This window comes from Mytilus galloprovincialis, chromosome 9 (genome assembly GCF_965363235.1).
Source record: "Mytilus galloprovincialis chromosome 9, xbMytGall1.hap1.1, whole genome shotgun sequence".
Taxonomy (NCBI): Eukaryota; Metazoa; Mollusca; class Bivalvia; order Mytilida; family Mytilidae; genus Mytilus; species Mytilus galloprovincialis.
This window is the reverse complement of record NC_134846.1, coordinates 36,728,998-36,751,379: the sequence shown is the minus strand read 5'-3', so window position 1 is coordinate 36,751,379 and position 22,382 is coordinate 36,728,998. Positions and strand designations below refer to the sequence as shown.

At 30.5% G+C, this 22,382-nt stretch overlaps 1 protein-coding gene across 1 annotated transcript; it reads left to right on the top strand.

Annotated features, from left to right (window-relative positions):
• The first annotated feature begins 38 nt into the window (after positions 1–38).
• On the top strand, positions 39–22,091 carry LOC143044930 (coiled-coil domain-containing protein 40-like). Its single transcript, XM_076217191.1, has 20 exons — positions 39–134; positions 2,548–2,620; positions 3,352–3,454; positions 4,090–4,335; positions 4,994–5,277; positions 5,562–5,645; positions 6,264–6,483; positions 7,168–7,325; positions 7,949–8,089; positions 9,911–10,014; positions 13,275–13,518; positions 14,231–14,413; positions 15,198–15,443; positions 16,481–16,694; positions 17,448–17,617; positions 18,031–18,122; positions 19,156–19,344; positions 19,823–19,943; positions 20,380–20,538; positions 21,522–22,091. The coding sequence occupies exons 1-20, from the start codon at positions 115–117 to the stop codon at positions 21,765–21,767; spliced, it is 3,297 nt and encodes a 1,098-aa protein (XP_076073306.1). The 5' UTR covers positions 39–114; the 3' UTR covers positions 21,768–22,091.
• The last annotated feature ends 291 nt before the right edge of the window (positions 22,092–22,382 follow it).

Genomic DNA, 22,382 nt, shown 5'->3' with positions numbered 1-22,382 from the left:
AAAAATCCGATATTATTTTACATTCAAATCAGTGAATAACGTCAGGAATGTTCCGAAAATACTACCCAGCATTCATAGCGAATTTGTGATTTCCGCATAGCAACAATCAACAATATGGCAGACCAAGAAGACAGGTAGCTAGCATAAATTCCTGTTGTTTTGACGAGTTAAGAGACACTGTCGAAATGACACATTTCGTCAGAGTCCAATATTTATCTTTATTCAATAAAATTAGCTAAGAATTTCAATTGGAGCTAAAACAAACTTGATTTTGATGCATAAATAAACCCTTCTTCCTCGGCCTATACACATAATTTTTTGCAACATTTTAACAATCTGATACCTACATCATAATTATTTCAAATACATAAAAATAGAAAAAATCATTTATTTACCAAGCTTACTATAGAAATCATTGAATATACCCTTATTTTCATGATTTCATGATAGGAAGCAAGTTAACTCGTACCAACGGAAACTCGTACCATGTTAACTCGTACCAAAAAAGTTAACTCGTACCAACGAAAACGTACCACTGGGAAGTCGTACCATTAAAAATATTTTCAAAAATACGAATGTTTTATGGTGTTTTTTCTTTGTAAACTTAATGAAAAGTTGAATTACTGGAATTTTATACTGGATTTTAATGAAAACTTAGACAAAAATACGTTATTTTCTTAATTACCCTGCTAATTAATATTACATGTACATATTCCTTTGTGAGCCTATAACTGGCCATTGATTCACAATACCATTATTCACAATACAGATGGACAGTCAAACTCGTAACTCATAAATAGAAATAAACTTAAAATATTATGCTGCCAACACTACCATTACGTCTACTGGCTATTCACAATACCATTAGAACCATAATTAACAAAAATTTACCGGATAGACAGTCAAACTCATAAAATGAAATAAACACCATGGCTAATAAATAAAAAGCCAAGCAGGCAAGTAATAGCACACAAGATCGTGACAACATAGAGAACGAAAGACTAAGCTGAGGATGATTTTAGGAACCATTTCATATATAAATAAGTTGGTACGAGTTTGCATTGGTACGAGTTTTTTTTTAGTGGTACGAGTTAACGTTGGTACGAGTTAACAATGGTACGGGTTAACTATAATTCTCATGATAGGGGTGGTAGGAGGTGTCCTGATACATTTACCTAAATTCTGGGCTTAAAAACATGAAATCAGAGGTTCCGTCCGGACTTTAATTAAATTTAAACCCAAAATTCAAAAAAAAGAATTCCCAGAGTCCTGATACACAGGGTTCTTGTTAAGGATTTTTGAAGGCGAGTCCAGGGACTCGTCATTTTTGGCCATGGTGAGTCCAACAGCAAGGAGAAGATATTGTATTGCAATATAATGTAATATTTAAGTCTCCATGGCCTAACAGAGCAATGAAATGACATTAAATTCAAATTACTTTTAAACTTTTGCTATAAAATGATGATGTTTGTATTTAACTGTACATGTTATACAAAATATCTAGCAAGGAGAAGATATTGTATTGCAATATAATGTAATATTTAAGTCTCCATGGCCTAACAGAGCAATGAAATGACATTAAATTCAAATTACTTTTAAACTTTTGCTATAAAATGATGATGTTTGTATTTAACTGTACATGTTATACAAAATATTTCTATCTTGATGCATCTGTGGACTCACTAGTTTTGAAAATGATGAGTCCAGACAGATTTTGATGAGCCCAGGACTCATGGACTCGCCTTAGTGAGAACCCTTGATATAGGTCCTATCCCACCTCATGATACTGAGAAAAAAACTATACACCTTATCCTTATTTGTCTGCCATAACATTTGGTTCATCTTCTTTTTCGACTTCCAAGTAAGGAACCAAATTCATATTGAATGTGTATGGTCCCGCTAAAACTTAGCGCAGTGCAGGGCAAGGCAGCAAGTCCTCTTAAAGTTATTTACAATTTTGGTTCACGTCATGATTCAAAATATCTTACGCCACATTGGAAAAGTGATCGTTGTATGACATGATGTCATCAATAGTTCAAGCCAGATTCTTGGGTCGGCGGGGAATAGTGATAAGGTGTATTGTTCATTTGTTTTAAAACAGTTGTTTTGTTATCAAGGATATATATTGATATCTATTTTTAAATGTCTAAACCTAAAAGGAAGTGCATATTTGTTTTTTTTTTTCCCTATATAAATGGACTTAGTTTTTCTTCACGTTAACATTACGTAGTCTGCAGTTAAAGTTTTTAAAACATTTATTAGGTTCATAAACTATCCTCAATTTTAACCAAACTTGGACAGAAGCTTCTTACATTCAAAAAATAGTATCAAGAGAAATATTTTTATTGATTTTTTCCTCATTTTTGTTGAGCCTGTGATTAACAGCAAAAGTAGGTGAGACACTGGGTTCTGCAGAACCCTTACAATTTTTTTTAATTCGTAACCAGAAATGTGATAACTTTTTTCTTTAATAGCATTACATGTATGTGAAAAGTTTTTAATTTCTCCACACTGCAGTTGTTTAATTTTTCTACCTTTATTTTTTAGACCAGAGTCACCATCTACCAAACCTAAAGTAGAAAATGTAGTCAGTGATGCCACAGTGGCAGCTCTCCAAGAGGTATGTTGTTTTCTGACTTCTGTGCAGGGATGGGATTGATTTCTTTAAAATCGAATCAACTAAATTAAACAACAAGAATTCTTTATTCAAATGAAAGGCACATGAAACACAATGAAATTTACTACAATGAATAACTAAATTGAAAAACCAAATGAATTTATATCATTAATATATATAATATATTTTTATATGAAAACATATATTACCATTATTTATAATATCTGAAGCCACAGCTAGACATGAGCAAGATAATTGAGATGAGACTCTTTTATATTGTTATCTGATTGATTTATTCCCCACATTCAGGTCAAACAAAAATGTATTTGAGTTTATTGTACCCCTTCCTACCATTATTTTTATCCCCTACTCTAAAGTTTTATTTACCATTTTTGATTAAGCACTGTTAAAGTCACAATGTTGCTCCCATAGACGCAATGTAAAAAAAATATTAAAAATTAAAAAAATCCCTGCCTACCGGGTAACTACATGTCCCCTATTTTTTTTCAACACATGACAGTAAACACACATACTCACCAACAACTGTCTCTCTAAAAAAAAAAAAAATACACAAATAAAGACTTACAAAGTTACATTTGTACAATAAGACTTGATCATGGTAGACTGACCGTGTTCAGGCTCAAAAACAATATGTTGAGAGTTAGTATTAAAATCTAATACGGTCTGAGTTTAGTATTCTAAAAATTTCTATTTCTATGAATTTCTTTTTTCAGTTTGATTCTGGACCAATGGAACAAGCTAGGCCAACTTCTGCCAAGTCTGGATCAAGACCGACTTCTGCAAAGCCGGGATCTAGACCAACATCTGCCAAACCAGGTATACATAGGTTATAATTGATAAGGAACATATATTAGTGTTTGTATTTGTTTTAGTTTAAACATAATTATATATATTATATATGTTTAATACATGTATATTCAATTGTTAAAAAAAAACCTGAAAGGATTAGAAACAATTTTTTTAACTTAGGATTTATAAATTATAAATCTTCTACAAGTTTCTTGTCTTTGATAAGTAGCTGTTGCTGTTTTGATTTGTTAGCCTATTTAACTGATGCATTATTTTACAAGGTAGGATTACCTCCCCTGACTCACTGCAATGTAAATGATTTATGAATAACCAGAGATATATGTTTAAAAATATTATGAGATTATTCAATTCATCTTGTACCTATTGGAAAGAAATTGTATAGGCTTTAATTTTTCTTTTGTCCAATCTCTTTGTTTAAATGTGTCTTTGGCATTTAAACAATAAATTACTTTGAAATTAATTATTCTATAACTGTCTACATGTACACAAATTTATGTTAGTAAGCTTAATGGGTGGTTGAAGATTTTTTTTCTGTAAATGAAGGTGTGAATTTTTTTCACCAGGAAATCACTAAATGCTGTGTTTAAAAGTTAAAACACCAAAAATCATAAAATCAGATCTAATATTGTGAATTTTTTCAGGGTCAAAAGAAGGATCAAGACCAACATCAGCCAGGCCTTTGTCTGGTAGAGTGTCAGCTACTGGTGAAAGACCAAGCTCTGCTGCCAGACCGGTCTCAGCTGCTAAAGATAAACCACTGTCTAGACCTGGGTCTGGAAAACCACCATCACCTGCAGGGTCTAGACCACAATCAGTAACTGGAGGGTCCAGGCCTCAATCTGCAGCTGGGTCTAAGAAAGATTCCAGACCTACAAGTGCAGCCAGAGGTAAACATTTGTCAATTTTCCTTGGAAATATTGTTCTCTAGGATAATTTATATATTGTCTTTCTGCACCTTTTAAATGTGTTTTTACCTAATTTTAACAATGTTTTATCAGCAAGAAAGCCAGTATGATTGCTACTTTCCTGTTGTTCCACTGATGATACTATCATTAGCTAGAGATATGTATTTAATTGTCAACTGGAATTTGAAAGCTCCAGTAAATGAAAAAAAAATCTTTTGGCAAATTCAAAGTACTGTGAAAGTTAAAATTTCCATTTTGTACAATTTTTCTAAACTATCTTCTATGAAGCCTCAAAGACACAAGAATGAAAGTATTCTAAGAAAATATTAATAGAAAAATGTATTAGATACATTATAGTAATAGTTTGAGAGCAAAACTGCACAATGTATATCTTTCTATTTTATTTTTTTGTACGTCTTTAAGAGACATATTCCATTTGATGATATCCATTTTATATAATAATTTCTTATTGTTTGTTTTGACACTTTTCTGAAGCAAAATAATAGGTAAATTTATAACAATGAATAATGATTTGCGTTTGTGGTCAAGTCATTTTGTTTGTAATTAAACTTGAAACCATGTGTAAGTCCTAGGTTTTTATATAAAAAAAAAAGTATAAATTTACTTTTTATTGTTATAGCTGTAGAAGAGGAACCTACTTTTGGTGTCAGTGATGATTTTGGTGGAGATGGTGGGGATGATGATGATTTTGACCAGGGAGAATACATGGCTCCAGAACAACCTCAGGAACCAAGTAATGCAGTTGCCCTTAACTCTCAAGGTGGTGGAGGTGGGGATGACGGAGATGATGGTGATGGGGGTGGGGACAGCGATGAAGATGAGGAAGAGATGGAAGACGAGGGTGGAGAATCTGATGATGGAAGTGAGGCTGAGACAGATATGATGGTCCTTGACCCTGACCATGTAAGTATGACCCCCAAAACAATTAAATTCTAAATTTTTAAATAATCATGTTATCATATCAAATTATTAAAAGGAATAAAAATGAATTTCATTACTGATTTTTTTTAAATGTGATTCTTGCCCGCAAATAAATGAAATGTTCCTTTTTATAAATATTGGTTAAAATAAATTCACATTAATGACATATTTTTTTTATTATACATGAGTATTGCTTGTATTAAAACTGAATGTAACAATTTCTAGTTTTTATACACATTTTAACTTATTTCTTTTGAATATTTCAGCCATTGATGAAAAGGTTCCAAAATGCTCTCAAAACACATTTGACGAAACAAGATGAAAAGTTCACCCTTGAAGTGAGAGAGTTGGTAAGTACATGTTTATGAGTTTTGAAGTTTGCAATTTCCCGCACGAAAATTTGAAATTTTTCAAAGATAGGCACAGAAAGTAAGAGACCCTATACTGACATAAATATGCACTGTTTAGAAAGGTTTTAAATGTCTTGAAGATTGTTATTTTTAGCTGGTTCAAATGATACTTTGATAAGAAAAAAAAGTTTTTGTTTTTTTGCATTGAAACAGGTATATATTTGTTATTACAAAAATAAAATAGATTCTATTTATACAAACAAACAGAAGAAATAAAACAAACAAACATAAAAATAACAGAATTATCCTCAGATAGAGGGAAAAAAGTATCCATTCAAAAAGTGGATATATGACTCATTTTCCCTGAGTAATTTTTTGTTGTTGTCTTCCTTGAAAAAATAATTGGAATACAAATCTTTCCAAATACATTTTGTATTATGAAATAGTATCTTCTCTTTTAATAAAACATCAACAAAGATTGAAAATCAAGAAAACAATTTGTTTATGTTGTTACTGGAAAGGTCTAACTAAAACATGAACAAAAATATCTGTGAAAATAAGTCATTTTGCTGTAATAAATCAATGCTTAGATATGACACATTGTCCACTTAAAATTAGGACGAAGCACTGAGAAACAGAAAGAAATTAAGGGAGGACCTTGGTGTAGATCTTTATGGAATACAGCAGGAACTAGCTAGATTCCAGATGTTACTGGAGAAAAATCATGATGAATATTCATCACTTCACCAAGGTCGTCAACAAGAGGAACAACAACTTGATGATGTCAGAAGTCTATACAAGGAAAATCAAGTATCTGTTAATAAGGAGAAAAAGAAATGTAAGATACAATTTTACAATAAGTCTAGTACTTTTATTTGATTCAATTAAAGAATCCTCTCTTCTTGTATTGAGTGAGTTACTGTGATATTGGGGATCGCTTGTGGTTGAAATTGTGAACACTCTGAATTACAACTGTAAGGCTTCAAATAAAACTGTTTATATTAACATAAACAAATTAAAACGATTTTGATTTCAAGTGATCAACATGCCATGTATCTATAAAAAAAATCACAGAACCTCACTTTTAAAATGTCTGGTGATTAAATTAACGTACAAGTTCAACAGTAAAAGACCACACTTGCTCACAATGTTGTGTTGGATCCAGAAATTTTCATGAGGAGGACTACCTAAGAAGGGCCCTGCTCCAGTCATATAAGCAACCTAATTTTTACAGAAAAGGGAAAGGGGGTCTGCCCCACCCCTTAAATCCACATCTGCAATGGTTCATAATTTTTTTTGAATTTTACAAAAGTGGATGAATAAATGATAGAAAAGTTGTATTGTAAATCTATAAAAGCCATTAGAATTATGAAATTACAATGTTATAAAAGCATATGTATTGCTAATATTTTCTTAGTTTTCCTAATTTTATTACTGTAAGTGCAAGCTTATTAATACATGGTTATTTAGAACTATAGCAAAAATTGTTATATATTATCTCATATGTTATCAATGTTGACAGGTTCTGAGTTACAAGCTGAGGTAGAGAATTTGGCTTTACGTCTGTTCTACATGCAGAATGCTAAGGAGGATGTTAGATCTGACATAGCCATCATGAGAAGAGCTGCAGAAAAAGCAGATACAGAAGTATCAAAGGCAGAAATAGAAAAACAAAAGCAGGTATGTCTGTAAGGTCATAAGGGTACTTAATTTGTTCATAGAAACAGAAACAATATCTGTTAAATTTACATTACTATATGTAGAAAGTATAATCACAAAAAAAAATGAACGCTAAGGAAAATTCTAAACAGAAAGTCCTTAATCATGTGTCAAAATCAAAAGAAAAAATACATCAAACAAATGGATAACAACTGTCATATTCCTAACTTGGTACAGGCAATGGTGGATTGAACCTTGTTTAATAGCTAGCCTAACCTCTCACTTGCATGACAGTAGTAACTCTTTTTCAGCTGCCTCATAGTACGGGATTGTGTAAAAATTTGTTGTTTTCATTACTAGGGAAGAGAAGAAAACAGAAACAAAAACAAAAACAAAATTATAAGCAATAAAGAAACAAACAAAACCATGAAGTTGAATCATAAAGAAAATAATTTATATTTGCAATCTTTAGAAGAAAACAAAATCATCGTTAATCTGTCTTTAATAAATCTGGCTTAAATGTCTTTGAGTTCCAAGAGTAACAATTACATATTGTATCTCATTTTGGCACTTTGAATATTATTGAAAGAAAAACAGAGACGTTAAATATAATCCATTAAATGTTTGATACTTTATTTCGACAGGATTTGTATGTAGACAGACTGGTAGAAACAGTAGACAAACTGAAAGAAGAGATAGCCATGTTTGAGGCTCAGATTACTGCCCAACTAGAAGAAACAAAGGCAGCCAAAGAAGCATTATCTGATGCCCATATGGAAATTGAGGTTGATTCTTATTTTCAATCGAAGCATTTTTTACCTATCTTGATGTCCATTTCATTATTGGATAAATTAACCTGTAGCAACTGACCAAAGATTATGTGACATACTATTTTACTTCTGATCAAAGCAACATATTTTTAATAGTTTAAGAATGAGTGTCACTTTACAATTGCATTATATTCTACCAGATAGCTAAAGTAATGTTGTGTTCCTTCTACATTACAATTGCATTATATTCTACCAGATAGCTAAAGTAATGTTGTGTTCCTTCTACATTACAATTGCATTATATTCTACCAGATACCTAAAGTAATGTTGTGTTCCTTCTACATTACAATTGCATTATATTCTACCAGATAGCTAAAGTAATGTTGTGTTCCTTCTACATTACAATTGCATTATATTCTACCAGATAGCTAAAGTAATGTTGTGTTCCTTCTACATTACAATTGCATTATATTCTACCAGATACCTAAAGTAATGTTGTGTTCCTTCTACATTACAATTGCATTATATTCTACCAGATAGCTAAAGTAATGTTGTGTTCCTTCTACATTACAATTGCATTATATTCTACCAGATAGCTAAAGTAATGTTGTGTTCCTTCTAAGAATTATCTTAGTATTAAAAAAAAGAATTGATCATGGAAATGGGGAACGTGTCAAAGAGATAACCTGACCAATGAGCAGGAAACAACCCCCCAAAAAGGCTGTTTTTTTGGCAAATTCAATCAAAGTGATGGAAATCACTCATGGAAAGATTGGAAGAGTAGTTTGAATAATTTCATATCCGTATGGCTTGGACAAACAAGAACATTAATAAAGCACTATTTCTGACAATTGCATTAACTGTAGGTCTTATAGGAAAAGTGTTTTTCCAGTATGAAGATAAAATTAGCTCAATTAAACTCTTAATTTGCACAATTTTATTTAAACTGCAGTTTATATCTTAAGCAAATAATGTTCCCTGTTTTGAACATGTTTTAAAAAAAAATTGCAAATAAAAAATTCAACTAAAAAATAAATTTTACCAACTATTCTTTTAAGGCATATTAAAGACCAACAGATAAACTTGAAGCTAAGAAAGTGTCAACAAAAATAATCTAAATAAGTTGTTTTGGGACATTTTCTAAGTGAAAATGTACATTTTCAATGTAAAACTAAAACAACTTCTTTTATTGAAATGTGGATTCTTTCTTGATTGCAAAATATATATTCACTCCTTAAAAATATTCAAATGCCTAAAATTGTAAATAGATATTTGACCAAAAAAATGTTTGATGGGGAATAAACTAAAAGTAATACCCAATGTATAAATCCTCCTTATATATCAAACATCTAATATACACATTTGTGTATTCAATTATAAGGTCAAATACTTGTGTATTAAAAATTAGATGTATATTGAATGGTATGTATAATTATGTAAGACTGATGTTGATAGGTAATGTGGTCAATATGATTGGCAGTTTAGGAGGTGGGGCATTGTAATTAAAGGTCCACCTGGTATCTGATTGTTCTGTGATAATGACAGTTGTCAATCATACTAGTATTGTATCAATACTCAATTAATTAATCAAACTAATTTAAAAAAGCCTGCACACCAAGATACATTCTTGAATGAACTGCTCCAAAAATATACCCATTTTTTTCACAGTTTATATGTGTATTATGTGCACATACATGAGAACTGAAAGGAACTTTATTTTAGTGTGAATACATAAATTTAGTAGATAACCTGTTGTGTTGTTAGGGAGGTCGGTGCCTTAAGAAAGATTTAGAACAAGTTCCAATCTTTCCAAAAACTTTTCCATTAATTTTTCAGGCTATACAACTAGAAAAGAAACAGTTATTTCAGCAATGGAATAGTTCTATCATTGGTATGAGGAGAAGAGATGAAGCTCACTCTGCCATGAACGAGGCTCTAGAGTAAGTCATTTCTATATTTTTTGTGAGTTTATACAGTTATATAAAAAAAAGAAGATGTTGTATGATTGCCAATGAGACAACTTTCCACAAGAGATCAAAATGACACAGACATTAACAACTATAGGTCACCGTAAGGCCTCCAAGAATGAGCAAAGCCCATACCGCATAGTCAGCTATACAAGGCCCTGAAATAACAATGTAAAACAATTCAAATGAGAAAACTAACGACCTTATTTATGTAAAAGTGAAAAAAGTAGTATACTTCAAAATTGATAATGTTTACTGCTGTCTTATATGTATTGTCAACTGTTTAACTTACCTTTATCCAATATGGCAATATGGTACTGTAAATTCAGAAATTATTGTGTGCATTTATTATTACGATTTTGTCATTTTAGACTAAAATGTGATTTTAATTTTTGCCATATTCAGAAAAATCCTGTTTGATTCATATAATAAATTTCAAAATGTGAGTTTTAATTATTGAGATGATAACCCAATTGCATTTTTGCAATAATAAAAACATGGCAATAATTTCTGAATTTACAGTAGTTATTTTTGGACAGTATTGAAAGTACTAAACCTACTCATACATGTATAAAGACTTGGCAAATTTTGTGTTATATGAATTAATAGCAATGCTAAGAAAAACCATTGTATGCTTCTTATGTTCATTGAAATAATAAAACAAAAAAGTGTACAGACAAATGGTTTGATATTGTGGCATCATAATTTCCATTATGTTTCAAAGATCAAACCTATTTGCTAGGTTTTACTTTCACATTTGTATTGTCTTTTATTTTCTTGTATTTGTATTGATTTTGAACTTCCTAAGAAAACAAACTTATGCAAGGGGATACCGGTATGTCCATGATATTATTTTGATTGCAAAATGAGTGGAAACTTTAGTCTATTCTTATTTTTGTTGCAGTAAGCTCGACATAGGGATACTGATCCAGCAGCGGCAGCATTAGCTAACTTCTTAAAAACTTTATATTTTAGAAGGTGGAAAGCCTGGATGCTTCAGACTTTGTATATAGATGTCTCATGTTACAAAGTTTCTGTCAGTTAATGTCCAATGTCCTTGACCTCATTTTCATGGTTCAGTGACTACCTGAAAAAAAGTTCAGATTTTTTGTAATGTTAAATTCTCTTTTATTATTAGTAATAGGATAACTATATTGGGTATGTGCGTAAATAGCAAGGTCCTCATGCCCGTCAGACAGTTTTCACTTGACCTAGACCTCATTTCATGGATCAGTGAACGAGGTTAAGTTTTGGTGGTCAAGTCCATATCTCAGATACTATAAGCAATAGGTCTTGTATATTCGGTGTATGGAAGGACTGTAAGGTGTACATATTCAACATATCCCCATTTTCATGGTTCAGTGGTTATAGTTAAATTTTTGAGTTTTGGTCTGTTTTTCTTATACTGTATGCAATAGGTCTACTATATTTGGTATATGGAATGATTGTTAGGTGTACATGTCTAGCTGACAAGTGTCATCTGACCTTGACCTCATTTTCATGGTTCAATGGTCATATTAAGTTTTTTGAGTTTTGGTCTTTTTTTCTAATACTATATGCAATAGGTCAACTATATTTGGTGTATGGAAATATTTTATGATCTACATGTCAGTCGCGTAGGTTTTATTTGACTGTGACCTCATTTTTGTTGAGCCTTCGACTTTAGTCGAAAAAGCGAGACTAAGCGATCCTACATTCCGTCGTCGTCTTCGTCGGCGGCGGCGTCCACAAATATTCACTCTGTGGTTAAAGTTTTTGAAATTTTAATAACTTTCTTAAACTATATTGAATTTCTACCAAACTTGGACAGAAGCTTGTTTATGATCATAAGAAAGTATCCAGAAGTAAATTTTGTAAAAATAAAATTCCATTTTTTCCGTATTTTACTTATAAATGGACTTAGTTTTTCTGCGAGGAAACATTACATTCACTCTGTGGTTAAAGTTTTTAAAATTTTAATAACTTTCATAAACTATCCTTGATTTGTACCAAACTTGGACAGAAGCTTGTTTATAATCATAAGATAGTATCAAGAAGAAAATTTTGTAAAAATAAATTTCCACTTTTCCGTATTTTACTTATAAATGGACTTAGTTTTTTTGCCAGAAACAAAACATTCACTCTGTGGTTTAAGTTTTAAAATTTTTATAATGTTCTTAAACTATCCTGGATTTCTACCAAACTTAGACAAAAGCTTGTTTCTGATCATAAGATATTATTCAGAAGTAAATTTTGTAAAAAAAAAAATTCACTTTTTCCGTATTTTACTTATAAATGGACTTAGTTTTTCTTCCAGTTAACATTACATACAGTCTGCAGTTAAAGTTTATAAAACATTTATTAGATTCATAAACTATCCCGGATTTTTTACCAAACTTGGAAGCTTCTTTCAATCAAAAGACAGTATCGAGAGGGAAATTTTTATTGATGTTTTTCCTCATTTTTGTTGAGTCTGCGATTAACAGCAAAAGTAGGCGAGACACTGGGTTCCGTGGAACCCTTACAAATTTTCATGGTTCGTTGCTCAGTGTTAAGTGTTTGTGTTTTGGTCCGTTTTTCTTAACTTATAAGCAATAGGTCAACTATATTTCTTGTATGGAAGAATTGTTAGCTGTACATGTCTGCCTGGCATGGTTCATCTGACATTGACCTCATTTTCATGTTTCATTGGTCAATGTTTACTTTTCTTGGTTAATGTTAAGTTTATGTGACAGTTGTAAAAAAGCTTTATATTTTGGACTATCAACATAGTATCAATTATTAGTAAAGAAGGCGAGACATTTCAGCATGTGTACTCTTGTTTTAGGATGTACTTAGGTGATCTAAGGTAAAATTAGATTAATCAAGAGTTCCAAATTGATACTTTAAGCTGAAAAAGTATATATGTTCAGGATCAAAATAAGCAAAAAATATTGATAGGTCATGGAGCTCCTTTGAGATATTTGATTTATAAAATATGGCGGGAAAAGGCTGACTCGAACTTTTTCCTTATATTGCATTGGTATTATTTGGGTCTCAAATCAAAAGAAAGACAATCAAGAATCTGCTTAAATTTTGACAAATGACCTTTAATGAGCTATTAAGTCTTATGTCAAAAGAAGAAAAGGTGTTATGGGGCAAAATATTTTACCTTGTATCACATGGAAAAACACCAAGGAGTCCGAACATTTGGCACTTATTCCATAACTTCACCTAAGTACATCCTTAAAAAAAATTTTGACTCTTTTTTACAGACAACAATTGCAGAAGGTGTTATCACTTGAGACAGAAATAGAGGGATACAAGAAATCAATCTTCAAAGAACAAGAACAGAATGAAAAATTAACATTGATATTGAACAAGACAGAGAGAGATATAGAAACTGTGAAGAAACAATTGACTCAATGCCAAGCTAAGCATGATGCATTGAAAGCTGAATATGCCACTTATACCAGAATGTTACACGAGACAGAACAAGCTCTTAACAGGGCAATGACAGTAAGCAGAAACTTTTATGTAGAAATATTTGCTAAATTTTTATATTGGGAAAATTGCAATGAGATAGATGTTGCAAAAAAAAATACACTTGCATTTTGAATTTTGTTTGCATGATTTGTATTCAGCATATTCAGAAAATGCAATATATAAACTCACATTTGTGTGGATTGTCCAACAAAACCAGTAGTTTATATCCTCAACATTTTCTGCATTTGCAATAGTTACATATACCCGAATTTACATGAGATAGATCAAGCTCTTCACAGGGCAATAATGGTAAACATTTTGCCAAAAGTTTTAAATTTAAGAAAGGCCTACTCATTAGTGCAACTGCTTGTTTAATACAAAAAAAACATATTTTGTTAATAATGATAAAATAATTTGCATAGTTTACATATAAAAATAAAGAAACCAGACAGCTTTCCAACAGAGTTCAAATGAAGTGAATGTAAGCAATTGCAGGCTACAATGAGAAAAATCCAAAATGTAAATCAAGTTTGTTATGTCAATTCATACACATGTGATTCAGACTTTGAAAAAAAAACAGGACAAAACTACATGTGAAAAAAAGAAACATTTGTCAAATGCTTGGATCTCTGTAAAAAAATACACTGTGTGTCAGGAAAATCAATACCTTACACTTTTAAAATGTGTATCATGTGACAAAATATCTTTCCAAAGTAACTGAGTTCCATGTATTTTTCTATTCCAGGACAAAACTTTGAGATTAAATGAATTGAATGCATTAAGAAAGCAGATAGAAAGAGAATATTTAGAGAAAGTTAATTTAGAAGATGAAATCATGGAGAAAATGAGAAGTCAACTGACAATGGATAAAGCTGCACATTACACAAAGAAATTGACAGGAAAGAGGAGGGATCTCACCAAACAACTTGTTAGTCTTTATCTATTTATGATTACAATTTTATGTCACAAGCTGACTGTGTTATTAGTAATGGCGATTTATATGTGTGATTCAGATGTTTAACTTTTTCATGAATCCTCCAGAGTTCAGTTTTTCTACCCAAAAAATATTGGAAAATACACAGAGTAAATATAAACCATAGAAAAAAAATATAATGCAAAAAATTGTTTTTATAATAACTTAATACAAGAATTCTGAACCTTTTACACTGACACATGCAATATGCAAAGATGTGAATGTTTTGTTGTCACAGTTCTGACATTAACGGTCAATCAACTCTATACCAAGTGGCCCCTGAAGAGAAAATTTTAATAGAAATTTATTCTGCTTAGCTATTTGTAAACTTTTCTGGTACTGAATTATCTTGTATTATTATAAGTTAAAAAAATACATACTTTAGAAATTCATTGGTTTTATAGTTGTAAGTTTTTATTTTTGTTTATAAACACAAAATTGTATATTCCTGCTAGATAGTAATTTTCTTTATGATACTGTATATTCAGAAATTATTGCGAGGTGTTTTTAATGCGAATGGTTGAGTATCACAATAATAAGAACTCACAATTTGATAACTGAAACATTGATCTTTATCCAGAGTATTTTGTAATTGCAATAATTAAACTCTCAATTTTGTCCATTCGTGAAAAATCCCAATAATAGATGCACGTAATAATATCTGAATTTACAGTACTTCAATTTAGATGTTTAATGTAAAAACTTAATCTAAATGATTCAATATACATAATCTTTTCAGGAAACATCAATGGCTGAGGTAGAAAACCAAATATCTAGAGATACTTTGGAAATCTCTAATGTTCAAACTAGAATTGAAAGATTGAATAAAGTAATGGAACAAATGGATGAAGAAATCGCACAGAGAAATGAAATAATTAACAAAAGTGAAGGAGAGATTATAAGGAGAAATGCCATAATTGAGAGGAAGCAGAATGTTATTGACCAATATAACAAGAAACTTGAAGTCCTCATTACCAATGCTGGAGTAAGTAGTTAGTTCCCTTTGTTTCAGATTTTGAAATGAATAGCTTTATTAAGTCTTCATTACCAAGCTTGAGTTATCAGTTATCCCCCTTTCTTCTGATAGCTTAATTGATCCTGTTTAAGCTCCTTAGATCAACTGATGACGACACCATGATTTGTGTTATTGTCTCAAGATCCATTAATAGTTTTTGACTGAATTAATAAAAAATTATGTAAGGATTAAAGTTTTTGTTTAAAAATTATCCCTATTCTAAGTTTCATAAAATATCTATGTTTAGTTTAGTTTAAACATATTTATTTATAGTGGATTGGGAAACAAGTTTTGCAACTTATATTAATCCCTTTCCACTTTGCGGGTGCGAGTGCTGCCTTGTAGCAGCATTAGCCTGCTCTTTTTCGAAATTTACAAGGGTGTCTTTAACGTGCAAGAGATATGGCTCTCTCTTAACACGGGTCAGCCATTTATCATCCCCTTCCGACGGACTATCATCGTTTCCTTAAGACCATACTCGCAAATGGTGTCAAGAGAGAGCCGAAAATTCAGTCCCTGAAATTTTCATCCCAGACGGGAATCGAACCAGGAACCTTTGTGTTAGTAGTCCGATGCAGTAATATCTATGTTAAGCTATGGTGTGAAATAAGGATGAGATTTCATAAAATATCTATGTTAAGCTATGGTGTGAAATAAGGATGAGATTTCATAAAATATCTATGTTAAGCTATGGTGTGAAATAAGGATGAGATAAAGCCTTTCAATACTGTAAACTAACTTTTTTGGCGAATACTTAGTAATGCAACAAAGCCTTTCTACTAAGCGAACTTCCCCACAATTCATATTCACAATTTTTTACTTTTCTTGATGTATTTACATACATGACAAAAGGGAAAACCCAAGTTTAACATATATCTATTTTCTCTTTACTTTTCCTACTCGCCAAAATTGTGAAAATTCATGTACAGTAGTCCTTCTCTAAATAAGACTAGAATTAGATTTATGACATTTTATTTTAATTTTCGCTTTCCTTTTTAACAATTTAGGGTGTAGAGTTAGGTCCCTTGGAGATCCAGATCAACTCTCTACAGAAGTCAATAGATGGCATGATTCAGGAGATAACAGAACTACAACAGATCTGGTTAAGACAACAAAGTGAACTGGTCAGACTGGCCAAGGACAAGGAGGATCAAATGGTTGATGTGGAGAAACTCAAGAAACAACTCACAATTCTCCTGCAAAAAAAAATTAGAACAGAGGGTAGGTGATATACTGTGGTTAATTATTATTTGTTTGATACCAATTTTCGTGGATTTTCTAGGTACAGGCCAACCACGAAATTAAATATTCATTGAATAACAAATAATATATAGAGGCTTGTATGTAGACTTGGCAAAACACAAAAATGCAAGTTTTCCTTAATCCACAAACATCAGTCCCCACAAAAATAAATGAATCCACAGTATATTGTAAAGTACACCTTATTTAAAAAAAAAATGAGACTCTGAAGTGGCAAAAACATACACATTTATTCAAATTAAATTAATTTGCATTTTAATTTTTTTTTGAGTAATTGAAAAATAATTTGAATTCTGTCAAAGGGAGATAATTGAAAAATTTCATACACTCCAAAGATAAAAATATAGATAACTTGAATAACAATGAATGCTTATTCCAAGTGAACTAACACTGTAAACATACTAATTTTGCAACAAAAAGAAAATAATGTGAATAAAAATAGTCACAAATATGTAAAACTTGTGTCTTCTATTATATAAATACTTCAAGAGAAATAAAAAAAAATAGGAAATCAAATTGCTAAGAAGGCAGCTAGAAAAGGGCAAATTGAAAAAATAAGTATTCCTGAAAAAAACATGGTTTACAGTTTATATTATAAAGTTCTGTGATACAAATATTTTCATTTAAATTCCTTAATCGCTATGCTTATTTAAAATGGTAAATGTTACAAAAGAAAGTCTTTTTGTTACCAAAAAATTTCTCATTTTTTTCCAGGCGATATCGATCATGAGAGACGTGAAACATACGACATCGAGCGTGTAATTAGCGTCATGCAGAATGATATGCTGAAATTGAATCAATTAATGCATAGACAATCTGGAACTCATCATGAACTGAAGCAGAATAATATCTTGTTAGAAAACGATTTCATTGGTGCTCTCAAGGTGTGTTTCATTAACAACATAAGTATTTTTTAAAATAAGAAAATATATCAGGAAAACTGTTGGTAAACTTTAATATGAGACAAGTTTGTATATTAAAAATTCTTATTTATCTGTAAAACACTGGTATGTAAGATACATGTATCTGAAGTTTTAACTATCAAGAGGTCAATTCATTTCTCTATTTCTTATCAACAAATTATTAAAGTAATGGTTATCTTCAGAAAATTCCAATGGATTGAAAATACATTTGCAAATAAATCAAAATTTGAATAAACGTACATGAAAAACAATCGAACATAATTGTGTAAACATAATTGATTTTATAAGCCTAATGTAAAAGTTGAAACAATGGAATCCAAGTCGGTTGTTAAAAATCTGTTCATAAATTATTTATTTGATTTGATTTTTGACAGGAAGCAGAGCTTGAATCAATAGAATTACAAACATCACTGGATGGTGTTAAAGAAGAGAAGGAAAGATTACTCAATAGTCTTGTGGAGTCAGAGTAGGTCAATTTTTCTATACCTATATAAAGCCAATAGGCTTAGGATTCTTTTTATAAGGGATTCAATATTAACTTTTTACTGACACAGAATTGTCACCAAAAATTACTTTTAACAATCTTATACTGTTAATTCAGAAATCATTGCAATGTTTTTATTATTGCAAAAAATGTGACAGGATTTTAATCTCAATAAGTTGAACTCGCATTTTGAAATGTTTTATATGAATTAAACAGGACAAAATTAAACTCGCATGTTTGTCTTAAATAACAAAATCACAATAATAAATGCACGCAATAATTTCTAAATTTACAGTACTTTACGATTGTGCTGCCCTCAGTTATACCGGTACCTAGTGGCTTTTTCTTTGATACTTTCAAAAAAATAATGCATTAGGATAGACCTAACATTTTATTTCTTTTTTTATACATGTTAAAGGTTTAAGAATGTACTTAGGTGAGGTAAGGTAAAAATTAAAAAAATTAAGAAATTAAAATTGATACTATAAACTGATAGAGAATCAATTAAGGATAAAGATAAGCTAAAAATATTAATAGGTCATGGACCTCCTTTTTGAGATATTTGAGATTTAAAATATGGCGGGAAAAGGCTGACTCTGACTCTTACCTTATATTTGCATTGGTATCATTTGGGTCTCAAAACAAAAGAAAGAAAATCAAGAATCATCTAAAATTTTGGTAAATGACCTTTCATGAGCTATTAATTCTTATATGAAAAAATAAATGGGTGTTATGGGGCAAAATATTTTACATTGTATTGTATGGAAAAACACCAAGGAGTCCGAACATTTGACACAAATTCCAAAACCTCACCTAAGTTCATCCTTAAGACTTAGAAAAATTATTGCAGTTACACTTGATAGTATTTTATAAGATTAGTTAAGATTATTTTCTTCAAATAACTTGGTAAGTTGGAACTGGAGTTCAAATATAAGGTATTTTTAATGACGTTCAAGAATTTAAATGATGTAAAATAAATTTGTGAACTTTCTTAATTTACTTATTTATTTTTCAGACGGCAAATAATGTTATGGGAGAAGAAAACTCAGCTGGCTAGAGAAACCAGAGCTGCTGTTGACTCAGAAGTAGGTCAAGGTGAAATCAAGGCCATGAAAGCTGAAATTCATCGTATGCAGGTCAGATATGCTCAACTGATGAAGAACCAGGAGAAAATGATACAAGAAATGGAGAAGGCTGTTTCTAGGTAAATTCAAAAATTAATGTACACATTTATGACGATGAATCCTTAACCTCTGGCAAAAATAAACAAATCTAATTAATGCGATTTTAATGCTATATAGAATAATTTTCTGTAATTATATATGCAAGTTTTTACTATTTACCCGATACTGTTTTATTTTACACATTAATAACAACATAAAAATGACAGAATTAACAGTATATTTTTCTTGATTTACCCTGGATTTATGTAATTTAAAGGCATTTTTTATCTTTAGAATAATGTATTGTTTTAGAATTAAGTTGTAAAATTCATAGCAAGTCACATAAAATATTAAATTATGATTAAGTATACCCTCTCAAATTTTAATAACAATATGGCGGACTGTAAACAAACCTTGCAAAATCAAATTATTCTCTTTTTTCTTGTCTATCATACTCTATAATTTCTTCCGTTGTCATTAAATTTATCATAAACATATTTTAAATTTGATCTTTTTCAGGAGAGATACCATAGTTACAAGAGGTGATGCTTCACAGAAAGTAAACAAGAAAGTATTGACTAAAGGAACATTTGAAAGACAGATGGGAGAATTGAGAAAGAAAATCAAAGTAACAATAACGGTATGACAAAACTTTGTATTAGACATACAATTTGATTTTGGATTGAAATCCCAAGTGTTAATGAATTCAATGAGAAAATATTGCAAATGTGAAAAAAAAAAGTTCTTCATATGAGTACTTATAATGTTAAAATGTACTTCAGAATTGCAGAGGATTTTTACAAATTATAGAAATGAAGCTCGTACAGTAGATTACCATCACATTTTTCTTTCTAAACTTTATGCATCCAAATATAATTTTCTATTGTTACCTTCCTCATTAGGTAGATATCTTATTTATTATTTCTAGCAATAGGTTTCAGTATGACTCTTTTGTTTTATATTTTAACATTTTTCTTAAACTGAAATGGTTTAAGTGGCATTTACATTTTATTTTCAAACATTTAACATGGAGGATTCTTATGGGAGTGTTTTGAAAACTATTTTTTCTCTCTCAGGAGGCTAATTCTTGCGATGGTGAGATAAATGAACTTAGAGACCACCAGACAGATCTGAGTCAGCAGTTAGAACAGAGACAAATTAATGTACAACAATTACAAGGGGAAGCTGATACATTAGATTCTGATGTAGAGAATATGGTGGAGCTCAAACAAAAGGTAGAATTATTCATTCTTACTTATTGCAATGAAAAACACATACACTCTTATGAATGCCTTCAACAATGAGAAATAAATATATCATAAAAATGGTTCTGAAAGGGCAGACATGAAAAATGTGAAACAATTTAAACAAGAAAACCAACACCCTAATCATATCAAATCGTTTTATGAAAAAAAAAATATGACAGACATGAACAAAAGACAACCTCAGAACAACAGGCTTCTGACTTGAGACAGGCATGTAAAAATTTGTCTGGTTAAACAAGTTTGTGAGCATTCAACCCTCGACTACAGTGGTGTAACAGCACAACATAAGAACAAACAATAGAATCAGTAGCAATTGACTTAACTCATGTACAGCCTCACATGTACATACATTTTGTACCATTTCATTTTCAATAACAAAAGATAGATGTTGTGGAGTCAAAAATAGACCATATGTGTATTACTTGATTTATTTCACTTGACTGGGCGAAGTTTAACCGATTCGCTTACAATACACCAGTCCATCTATAGATAGATGTTTTAGGATAAACTCATCAATGAAGTGTCCAGTTATTGTTTTTTAAATTCCTTTGATAACACTGATAGATGATTAGAAATCAGTAATAATTATTAAGGCTATCATCCTTATCACACACATCTTCAAATAGACTGTCCTTATGCAAATTAAAACGTAAGCTCTGCACGATCAGTTGAAATGACATTGGTAATACATAATAGTAGTTACTGTTGATTCATTATTTTTTTGTGAGTACAATTTTTGTTGATTATTGAAAAGTTGCATGTTTGTGGATGTTTAATTTAATGGTTTTCTGCATACAAGCCTATAGATTTTTTTTTGCTCTGACCATTAAATTTCTGGGTTCACCTGTACCCATCAAATCCACAAAAATTAATATCCAAGGAATAATAATGTATCCCCAGTATCACAAGTTATTTGATTTCTTTCTTTGAATTTACATTTATTTAACTTTTAGAATATGACTGAATTACTGGGCAAACAACAGAAAATGAAGTATTTCCAGCAAGCTAAAGACGGAAAATATACCATGTTATGTAAATCTGACTCCACATTGGAGGCGGAAAATTCCAAACAAGTTGACAGATTACAAACCCTCAGTGCTATAGTTGACAAGTTAAACCAAGAATTTCCACACGTTCAGCCTGCTCTTAGGAAGGTTACTCTCGCTCTGAGTTCAAGAATTGATGTTGCAGACGACTAAAGACAATTTTTGATAGTTTTTTTGATTATCTTCATCAAACTTTTGTCAAAGAGAAAAAAAGATTGAAAAAGCAAATTTAACACAATCTTTTCAAATATTTGTTAAAAAAGATTTATTTCTGAAGTTTTTCATAATTTTAACAATTTATGAATGTATTGACTAAATGTCACTGCCTAGGGGCCATTCTTTTTTTTTTTTTTTTTTTTTTTATCTGTGATGACTTTTATTACATAAATGTCTCTTTATAAGAATTTGTATGATACAAAATGTTTGTATAGTATTATTATTTATTATTTCACTATTAAAATGAATCATTATATCTTATTTTGTTGACTTCCTTCATAACTTTTTTATTTATTTCAATTTAGAATTAAATAAGTTTAACAGTTCTGTTTATGTATTATTATGTCACATTGGAGACTTTTTATAACCTATGTGGTCCAAAAAAAATATTTCAATGAGTTACTACAAAGAGAAATTAAAACCAAACTTGATATTAAAAATATTTACTACCAGTAGTTAAATAATGTATCAGGTTGCCTTTCAGTATTTTTTTTTAACCTTGATAGAATTGCTTGCTTGAAATATTTATTTTATATTTATGAATATCTCAGT